The sequence below is a fragment of the Nuphar pumila genome, chromosome 6, assembly GCF_984573655.1.
Source record: "Nuphar pumila chromosome 6, dmNupPumi1.hap1.1, whole genome shotgun sequence".
Classification (NCBI taxonomy): domain Eukaryota; kingdom Viridiplantae; phylum Streptophyta; class Magnoliopsida; order Nymphaeales; family Nymphaeaceae; genus Nuphar; species Nuphar pumila.
In genome coordinates this window covers 53651436-53662803 of record NC_143254.1, presented here as the reverse complement: position 1 = coordinate 53662803, position 11368 = coordinate 53651436, and the positions used below count along the sequence as shown (strand labels likewise).

Here is an 11368-nt window from a genome sequence, read left to right as displayed (position 1 = left end):
AGGCTATCTTTGTTGAATGTGTATACAACACCTGTGCAAATGTCTAGTGGAATTGTGTTAATACATTGGCATATGTCACAGCAAAATCCAACTGCTGCCAGTATTAATTCCTTGTCTGGAACGTGAGGGTTTCAATCTCCTCTATGCTCTCGCTGCAGGTGAACACACTGTTGCTGTTTTTCAACATTCCATTGTGAATACTCTGAGGTACTAATAGATAGCTTCTGTCATCTTCATTTTCAAAGCTGGTTCTAACATTTGTACGTTTTTATGTGATATAAAATGGTGCTTGGTAATTATTCTTCAGACATGGAGGCTCTTTTGCTGCTGTTTATCAGCAGCATGAGCACAGTGATTCATTGGCACATGGAACAGACACAAACTCTCACCAATCTCAGACTAGGCCACAACATCAGGATGTCTTTGAAGAGCAAGAATCTGTAGAACCTTCAAGGCTGCCAGATGGTTCTGGCACTGAAGATATGCATGGAAAGGGCATGAAGCCAATAATGATTCCATATTTGCCAAACCTTCTTGAGGTGTTTCTCTATCTTAAGATTCTGATGAATCTGAAGCAACTAGGAAAAGATTTCTGGAACTCGTTAAATTGAATAACAATCTACAAGTTCATTAGGACTAATATCATGCTGCTCTTGGATTTGTTCTGTCCTTTAGGACTGTATGAAATCAGCAAGAAGCTTGGCACTCTTTGTGCATGCGATGGAAGATGTTTTCTCATCTATAAGATTTCTTACTTTATCATTTAAGCTGCACCCTTCGCCCTGGCTGTGTACAGAAAATTTCAAGGCTAGAGAACCATTGGAAAATCTTAGTAAGTTCACTTGTGATATGCACCAACTGGATACGTCCTTTTGGCTATTGTATAAATTTAGTAATGCATGGTATGGCATGTGACAGCATTGATTGTTTTCCCATAGTTGGATAATTTTCAAAGCGACTCTCTTTGACAATTTACTTAAAGGTAATTGACATCAGCCTAGCAAGCAATTCTTTGTAATGAAATATGTAAAAATACAAAAAAGGGGACTCTAAGGGCTTACAAGATCATAAACACAAAGTGCACATGCACATACACAATTCCAACCAAGCGACAATACAAGAGCACAAAGCCACTACACAAGTTCTAAGTGCATACTATACTACAAAGAATTAAAAAGAGACACAAGAACATAAAAAATATATGTTTTATTGAGTATGAATGCTTAAGAGAAGCCTTAACATAAATGGGGACAAGTAGTTCCTTTATATATAAAAGGCCCAAGGCTTAAAGCCATTGGGAGCTCCCAACAGTCACCGTTGGAGCTCCCAACGACTCTATGGTCTCAATGACCATAGAGTCCCTACAATGTAAAAAAAAACAGAATAAAATAAGGAAAACAAAAAATACAAAACTGTCCATAGTGGACAGCATCTATTACAAGAAGAGTAAAAGACAAAAATACCCCTAGAAGATATTACCTATTACAGTATTATAAATATTCTCTCTCTCTATATATACACACACACACACATATACATGTACATCTTAACACCCCCCTCAAACTTACGCAGTGATATACATAAAGTTTGGAAATACAAAAAAAGAATTAATGGGAAGGATCCAAGTCTTCAAGTGTCTTCAGTTAAAATTTCCAACTTTATGACATATTAGAGAATTTTGCAAATACAAGTCTTTAGATGTCTTCATTGGTGATAATCCCCAAATGCCTTCATCGGCTATCTCCATCTTCATGATACATCGAAGATATTCCTTTATTAATCCATCACATCTTTAAGAACTTGTAGAGAAAACAAAGCAAAGGTCCCAACTACACAAAAAAAGGTATTCTAACCAAATAGTTATGAAGTTTCAAAACAAAAATATATATTTTGAACAAGAATAACACTCAAGTAATTTATTTTAAACATAATAATATTTTTTAAAAACATTTAGATAATCATTAAGAAAGATAAGAGGGGCATACCTCAAAAGAGAAATTTTTATGAAATCAAATTTAGATAATCATAAACCCAAAATCAACATATTTTTCAAGAAAACATAAATATTGATCATAAGAGAATTTAATCACTATAGAACTGTAATAACCAGAAAAAACTTTAAATCATTCCGGACTCGGGTCGGATCCGGATCCGACCCGGATTCGAGCCCCGTAAAGAGAGGGCTATCGGTAGGCCGTAAGGGCCTACCGAGCGGCGCCCGCCCCCCTTTTTTTTCGCTGCTTATAAATGAAGCAGGGGGAAGGGGGGAAAGCATCAAATGCTTTCCCTCCCCGTCGCCTCTCCTCTCCCCGATGCCCCGATTTCCCCCTTTCTCTGGCTTCCCCCTTCCTTCCTACCGTCGCCGACACCTGCCGTCGCCGACACTCGCCGTCGCCGACACCCGCTATCTGCCTCCGTCCGGCGCCGTCTGCTTCCGCCGGCGACCTCCAGGTGAGTCCCCCTCTCCCTCCTCTTCCTGTTTTTCCGCATGAGAGGGGGGAGCGAACCCCTTCGCCTGCAGCCTCGGCAAGAGGGGGTGGTGGTTTTCGGCAGGGGGCGAGCCCCCTGCCTTTTGGTGTTTTGGCAGGGGGTTTCACCCCCCTGCCTTGTGATTTCCGGCAGGGGGCGAGCCCCCTGCCCTCTTGTGTTTTCTGGCAGGGGGCGATCCCCCTGCCTTCTTGTGTTTTTCGGTAGGGGGTGAGCCCCCTGCCTTCTTATGTTCTCAGGCAGGGGGCGAGACCCTGCCTTCCTAAGTCTTCCCGGCAGGGGGCGAGCCCCCTGCCGTCTTATGTGTTGCGGCAGGGGGTTTCGCCCCCCTGCCTTGTGTTTTCTGGCAAGGGGGCGAGGCCCCTGCCTGCCTTGTGCTTTCCAGCAGGGGGCGAAGCTCCCCCTGCTCTCCTATTTGCTTCTCGTCGGGGGGGTTCTGCCCTGTTTCCTGTTAAGGTGGGTTTGGCAGGGAGCCTCTGCTCCCTCCCCTGCCTTGCTGCCTCTTTCCTTCTTGTCCAGGGAGCTGAGCTCCCTGCCTCCCCTAGTTTTTGGGGTTCGGTACCACTCCAGGTCTTACCAGACCCATTCCTCGTGGTATTATGGCGTATTGACCTTTTTAGCTTTGCAGGTTGCACCACGAAGCCTTCTCGTACTACGCGGCCTGAGACAGTGATCACTTACGCTCGCAAGCGTATAGACCCTCACACCCCTTCTAGGTAGGGGTTTGCGTAAAAAGGAACAAGAACAATGAACTGCTAAGAACAAAGGACTTAACTAATAAATTAAAACATTTACATATAGTATATATGTACATCCTTTCCTGCACTTTACTTTTCCTGCACTTTACTTTTCGTTGTCGTCACGAGATATGTGCCAAGGCTTTCTTTTTAGTGTACATTTCTTTATTGTCTTTTACTTTCAGAATGCGGTTTCGCGATCCTGGTTCCGTTTCCCTTCTGCACTTTACTTTTCGTTGCCGTCGCGCTATATGTGCCAAGGCTTCTCTTTTTGCACTTTCCTTTCTTGTCTTTTACTTCCAGGACGCGGTTTCGCGATCCTGGTCCCAGTTGATTTCATTTGTTGTTGCTTCTGCTATTTCATACATTTACATGTCACTCCTCTGTTCCTCACCCTTCACGTGTGGAAGAACTCGAGTATTGCAAACTTAACATGGTATCAGAGCCATGCTACAGCTGGATCTGGGATTGACTCCAAAGGTATGTCTAAAAAGATTTGAATCTCATCGTTTTACTCTTCCAAGTCAACAAAATTTCTTTTCTCAATATTCTTTCTATCTGCCTCCTCATCTCGTCCAATATTTCTCTTGGTATCATTCTGATCAGTTCTGATTAAAATCATATCTGATCAAGTTTTCTTTTCTGATAAAACTGAATCGTCTCGGTCTAGGTATCTTGATCCTAAGCATTCTCAAGGCTGCCTTCTTATCCTTCAATTTGTTTTCAATATATATTGTTGATCAGTTTCGATCAGAGCGTGATCTAGTCACGGAAATGGGTGTCAGTTGATCCAGTCATATCCTTCCTTGATCACATCTGGATTCTTCTTCCTTTTGACGTCTTCGTTACCTCTATTTCTTTTCATACTTGAAAGGCACTACATTAATATCGGATGTGATTTTCTATTCATATGTTTTTTTTTGTGGTTTTCGTATTCAGTGATTAATTATTTATTCCTTTCTGAAAATCAGAAATCTGATCATAATTCAATATTTAGTTTTAAATCAGATATTGATTTTGAATTAGATATCAAATCAGTTTTCTTCTCTTATTCTCTATCTAGTGCCATTTACATAGCTCGATATAGTTCTCTCTTCAAAAAAAAAGGAGAAGAGGTTGCAGTAGTTACATTAGTCAGGTGCGTGACCTTTCATAAAAAAAAAAGAGGAGGATTGCAGAATTTGCAGACGGGCTGTGTGCTGGACACATTCTTAATATTGTGAAACATGGATTCATTTCCTACTCAGTCTGGTCTTTCTTCAAGCTTCCTCAGTCAACTCGTGTCTGAAAAATTAAACAATTCTAACTTCTTGACTTGGAAGAGGAAAATCATTCCTTTCATTAGGAGTTAGGATCTTTCTGGACATCTGAATGGATCTGTTCCAGTTCCTCCAGAGTTCATATCACGAGAAGAAAGGGACAGTAAAGGAGCATCTACTACGGTATATGTTAGAAATCCTGAATTTGTAGCCTGGATGAAAAGAGACCAGGCGCTAGTTGCTTATATCACATCTACGTTGTTACAAGAGGTGCTTGTGGCAATTCCAGACGATTGTACTGCCATGCAACTTTGGGACAGACTTGTTCAGACATATTCACAGGTTTCTCAGGCCAAGATTATGTTTCTTAAAAGAGAGTTTCAGATGTTAAGAAAGGATTCCATGACTATCATGGAATACTTGAACAAAATGAAGATCATCACAAATCAACTAGTAGTTGTTGGGTGTGTAGTGACTGATAAAGATTTGCTACAACAAACTCTCAGTGGATTGGGACCTGACTACCATATGATTGTTACTTCCTTGTTATGTTTACCTGAGCTTCCCAACTTTGAAGATCTGCGCGCAAAATTATTTCAATATGAGACGAACTTAAAGGGATTTTCTGAAGAATCATCTATGCATACAGGGACGCAAGACGTTCTTGCTACAGGGATGGCTTATGCACGAGGAAGAGGAAGTTATGATATTAAGGGAAAGGGAGGCCAAGGGAGAAGTGGACAAGGAGGCCGTGAATTATTGCCTACACCCAACATATATACCAATCCACAACGACATAGGCCAATTCCTACTTGTTTTCTATGCAATAAAAAGGGGCACATCAAAGCTAACTGTTGGTTCAATCCCCTAAATAAAGGAAAATCAACACAAGCTGAAGCAAAGAGAGGTACAAACAGTACAAGGACCAATGGAGAAGTAAAGGAGTTATTGTTGTCAGCTTTAGCAGGATTGAATCTGAAACAGAATGAGCAAGGTACTCGGTACATGGACTCTGGTGCAGCGACTCCCGTTACTGGTGATGCTGGTAAGCTTCTAAACCTTGTTCCTTACATTGGTAGAAGTAGTATAGTTACTGGAGATGGATCCCACCATTCTATCTCTCATATTGGAAACTCCGTTATACCTTTGTCAAAATCCTCTCTCAACCTTTCAAAAGTTCTTTATGCCCCTAACATCAAGAAAAACATTGTTTCGGTTTCTAAACTTATTGATGATATCAATGCCTCAGTTGAATTTACTCCCTCTTCTGTTCTTGTCAAGGATCTCTGCACGAAGGATACGTTCGCTAAAGGAAAACAACAAGACAATATGTATGTTTTTCAAGAAGATCCTTCAACACATATTCGTCCTGTAGACCCAAACTTGAAGCTCTCCTCATCGTTGCTTTCTGAGAATCCTACATGTGTCTTTAGTGTTTCTGAAATCAATAAGCAAAATCTTTGGCATGGTTGTCTAGGTCATTGCAGTAGTAGTTTCATTGAGAAGCTTGTCTCAAATAACCTCATTCCCCAGTCAAGTTTAAGAATAAATGTCATTGACAACAAATGTTCTACTGGTCTCTTATGTAAGAGTCATGTTTTACCTTTTCATTCTATAAATAAAAGAGTTTCAAGACCTTTTGAGATTATCTGATCTGATGTTTGGGGGCCTGCCCCAGTTGCTTCCATATCTGAAACTAGATATTATCTTATATTTGTTGTCAGTTATTCTTGTTATATTTGGATTTTCTTTATGAAACACAAATCTGAGACCTTCAAGTTGTTCCAAAGCTTTCATTCCTTTGTCAAGAATCAATTTTCTGAAAACATTCTTTGTTTCCAGTGTGACGGAGGAGGTGAATTTTCTTCCATTGACTTTACTAACTTTCTTTAATGTAATGGGATAAGGAGAAGGGTGTCTTGCCCTCACACACCTCAGCAGAATGGGATTGCTGAAAGAAAGCATCGCCATATTGTTGAGAGTGCGATGAGCATGATGCATGATAGTAATCTTCCGATTACTTTATGGACAGAAGCCTTTCATTCTGCAGTCCATGTGATAGATCGATTGCCCATGACTATTTTGGAAAACAAGTCTCCTTACTTTTCTCTATTTGGAGTTCATCCCAACTATCATGATTTGCGTGTGTTTGGCTGTTTATGCTATGCTCATATTGATAGTTCAATGAGACAACTTTCAGGACAAGGCCTTGAAGTGCAGGTTTGTGGGCTATGTCGATGACTATAAAGGATACATGTGCTATGACCTTATGAGCAAGCACATCAAAATATCAAGAAATGTTATCTTCGATGAATTGGATTTTGATTGTCGATGCATTAGCCCTTCAGAATCAAATTCCAGAATTGAGGTTTGTTATCCTTGGTTGAATTCTGAACTTTTCTCCAAAACTAGTGATGTCTGTCCTTCAGATTGTGCTCAAAAGCATAAGGAATCTATGCCTGCTGATGAGATGATTGCACATGAGAATACATAGCCATCTTTGGATCCCAAAAGGTATAAAGGTCTTGTTTACACCCGACGAGGAAGAGAGGCGCCCACTATTGTTAATCCAGAAATGGACACATCCTCTACATCCACTTCTACCTTTGATGCTATAAGATCCACTCGTTCTCGTCATTCGATTGAAAGATGGGTCAGTTATGAAAATTTCTCACTGGATTTTCAACTTTTTCTAACAGCCTTGAGCAAGGAAGATGAACCCACAACGTTTTCTCAATCATCAAATTCTAGAAGATGGATTGAAGCAATGAATAAAGAAATGGAAGCTCTACATGAATGTGGTACGTGGGATGTTGTACCAAGACCACCTGACAGAAATGTTGTTGGGTCGAAATGGGTGTACAAAATAAAGTATAAACCAGATGAGACTATAAGAGCGATACAAGGCAAGGCTTGTAGCCAAAGGATTTACACAGGAGCAAGGACAGGATTATGATGAGACCTTTAGTCCAGTGGTGAAAATGGGGACTTTCTTTAGCTATTGAACATCAATGGACTATTAGTCAACTTGATGTGAAGAATGTTTTTCATCATGAAAATTTGAAAGAAGAAGTATACATGGAATAACCCACTGGTTATGCAGAAGGGAATCCTACAAAATATGTATGCAGATTAAAAAGGGTGATATAGGGATTGAAGCAGGCATCTCGTTCTTTGTTTGATAGTTTCTCTCTTGAAATGCAAAAATATGGTTTTAGGAAATCTCTTCTTGACCATTCCTTGTTTATATTCAAGAATCAAGATGCAGTTACTCTGTTGTTGATATATGTAGATGATATTATCATCACTGGTAATTCCAATGAGCATATTAAGGAGGTCAAACATCTCTTGAATCAGAGATTCAAAATGAAGGACCTTGGTAAACTACGATACTTTCTTGGAGTTGAAGTCGACAGTACCCCTGAAGTAATGACTCTCACTCAACATAAGTATACCATTGATGCCCTTAATAAAGCAGGTATGAAAGATTGCAAGCCCTTGGGAACTCCTAGTGTTCTTCACCAGAAGCTCAGTTCTCAAGATGGAGACCCATACGAGAATCCCACACAATATCGTAGCATAGTGGGCATGTTACAATACCTCACTTTTACTCGACCTCATATTGTTTACTCTGTAAATCAGGTATCTCAGTTCATGCATGCACCATGTGAAGGGCATATGAAAGCGGTTAAACAGATACTTCGGTACCTGAAGGGAACTGTTGGGGATGGTGTTTTGTATAAGAGAAAGACTAATGGGAAAAATGCACATGAGATTACTGTTTATTTTGATGCAGACTGGGCGGGAGACCAAATGAACGTAGATCAGTATTCGGCTATTGTGTGTTTGTTGGGATTAATTTGGTTTTCTGGATTAGCAAGAAACAAAAGGCTGTTGCTAGATCCAGTACAGAAGCCGAATACAGGTCAATGACAGTCGTTACTGCTGAAGCTACCTGGATTAGGCACTTACTGACAGAAGTAGGAGAATCGATCTCTCGATCGCTTCTTTTATGTGGCAACCAGAGTGCCATTAGTATGTCTTTTAATCCCATCTATCACAGTCGTGCCAAACATATTGAAATAGATCAACATTTTGTGAGACAAAAGGTAGAAGAGAAGGAGATTGAGCTCGAATTTGTACGAACTACAGATCAAGTGGCGGATATATTTACAAAAGTACTGACAAAAGACAGATTTTGGATGTTAAAAGGCAAGTTGTTCATGGTTCAGGACCATGCACAACTTGAGGGAGGGTGAAAAGACGTGTACCTCTTGTAATGGGTCACGGGTCAGGGGATCCAGACCCGTAGTCATTGCTATTTCATTAATGGAAGTATGTAATTTCTTCTTACTGTAATAGGGGTATTTTAGTACCCTAAAATTTGTATTAGTATGTACTATGTAACTATAAATGAATTAGAAGAGCAACCGATCCTATGACTGGAATTCGGTTTTCCTGCAGCTCCTCTCTCTCTCTGTTCCTCACCCTTCACGTGTGGAAGAACTCGAGTATTGCAAGCTTAACATGGACATGGCCACTTTCGAGGAGGACATGGATAGATAAGAAACAATCAAGGGGGGCGTGGATTGTTGCCCACGCCTAGCACACCGTCAGGAAGTTTTTCGGAAAATCACAATTTCAAAAATGTTCTAACATGCTATTTGTTCTACAAAAAGGGACATATCAAGGCAAATGGTTGGCACAACCCGCAAAACAAAGGAAAAATGAATGTCACAGGGTCGTCAAGCAAGGGAAAAGCTGGAGGAAATCAATGGGATGAAGACAATGTCAAGAGCCTTTTAATATCAATTTTGTCAGGATTGAATTTCAAACAGGGTGATCAGGGAACTTGGTGCATTGACTCTGGAGCTGCAGCCCACGTGACAGGTGATATAGTTAAGATTTTGAAACCTATCCCTTATCATGGAAATGCAAGTATTAAAACTGGAGATGGAGCCCTCCATCCAATAACTTATACTGGAAATGTGAATATTCCTCTCTCCGATGGTTCCCTAAAATTGTCCAATGTTTTTCATTTTCTTCATATTGTCAAAAATATGATTTCCGTTTCTAAACTAGTTGATGACATTCACTCTTGCGTCGAATTTACTCCTTCTGGCTGTGTCAAGGATCCACTCACAAAGAAGACACTCGTTAAGGGCGAGCGAAAGGGAAACATGTATATCCTCAAAGAAACTTCTTCACCTGTTCGTAGAGTTGAATCAAAATCGTCCATTAGTCAACCATTCAAATTGGATTCATCTAAGAATTGTTTGAGTTTGTCCTCGTATAATAAGCCAAATATTTGGCATCGTCGTTTGGGTCATTGTAATAATTCTTCTCTTGAAAAACTGGTGTCGAGCAATCTTATTTCAAAGTCAAGTACGTATAATAAGGTTGATGGTTTTCTTTGTTCTAGTTGTCAGTTGTGTAAGAGTCATGTGCTTCCCTTTAATTCAATAAATGAAAGAGCTTCTTTTCCTTTTGAACTTGTTCATTCTGATGTTTGGGGACCTGCTCCACAACCCTCTTTGTCTGGTAGTCGTTACTATGTCATATTCATTGACAATTATTTCAGATATACTTGGATTTATTTTATGAAATACAAATCTGAGGTATTCAAATTCTTTCATTTATTTCATGCTCTTGTTGTCAATCAATTCGTGACAAGTATTCAACACTTTCAGTGTGACGGAGGGGGAGAGTATCTATCAAAGGAATTTACTGAATTTCTTCAAAATAATGGGATAAGGCATAAAATATCTTGCCCACACACACCACAACAAAATGGGGTTGCGGAAAGAAAACATCGTCATATTGTTGAAAGTGCCCTAAGTATGTTGCATGACACTCATATTCCTTTAAGTCTTTGGACAGAAGCCTTCCACTCTGCAGTTTATGTAATAAATCGTTTACCGATGAGATTGTTAAATAATTTGACTCCTTATTTTGTGTTGTTTGGTACCCAGCCTTAATACAGTCAACTACGAGTGTTTGGATGTGTATGCTATGTTCACATTGACAGTTCCCAACGTCACAAATTTTAGGATAAAGCTTGTAGATGCAGGTTCGTTGGGTGTGCTGATGAATATAAAGGATATCGATGCTATGACCCGAACACTCGACACATTAAAATCTCACAAAACGTTGTCTTTGATGAGAGCAATGTTTAGGACTTGAACAAAGAAGCAAGGGGGGTTACTAAGGAAGAAGAAAGCTATCAGCCGTGGCTAGCAAATGAATTATTTGATCAGCTAGAGATGGATAACTTTGCTCCATGTCATACAGTGATAGATGAGTGTGAGCCCATAGAAACCAATGCAGAACCTAGTGGGAACGTGCTAACAGTTGCTCAGGAATCTATTATGTCTCCCATCGCAGAAGAAACCCTGACATCTGGTACTGCTTGTCCAGATGACAAGATTTAAAGGGGCAGTATATGCCAGGAGAAGGGATACACCCCACATAGATACACTCCACATAACTGAGCAGGTCAGACGTTCAAAAAGGATCAGACACCCAATTGAAAGATGGGTAAGCAACGAGAACTTTTCCACTGAAATGCAGTTATTTGTTGCACAGGTTGAAAAACAGTAAGAACCCATCGATTTCTCCCAAGCCTCCTTTGTCATCAAAATGGGCAGATGCTATGAATGAAGCAATGTGAGCCTTGCATGAATGTAGGACCTGGGAAATAGTTCCTAGACCTCCGGATAAGAATGTTGTATGGTCTAAGTGGGTATATAAAATCAAATACAAACATGACAGATTCATTGAAAGATATAAGGCAAGACTAGTCGCTAAAGACTTCACACAAGCATACGGAGAAGACTATGACGAGACCTTTAGTCCAGTTGTAAAAATGGGAACCATTCGACTTGT

At 40.2% G+C, this 11368-nt stretch overlaps 1 protein-coding gene across 3 annotated transcripts in view; it reads left to right on the top strand.

The window, feature by feature from the left end:
* Positions 1 to 11368, top strand: part of LOC149834864 (uncharacterized) — a 254912-nt gene that overhangs the window by 199 nt on the left and 243345 nt on the right. The window contains exons 2-4 of one of the 3 annotated variants that reach the window (XM_090011592.1): positions 82 to 207; positions 308 to 539; positions 676 to 832. In XM_090011592.1, the coding sequence (XP_089867718.1) occupies positions 483 to 539; positions 676 to 832 (214 nt within the window). In that variant the 5' untranslated portion in view covers positions 82 to 207; positions 308 to 482. Of the gene's footprint in view, positions 1 to 57; positions 540 to 675; positions 833 to 11368 lie in introns of those variants that run through there. The other 2 variants (XM_090011593.1, XM_090011591.1) reach the window with 2 other exon arrangements.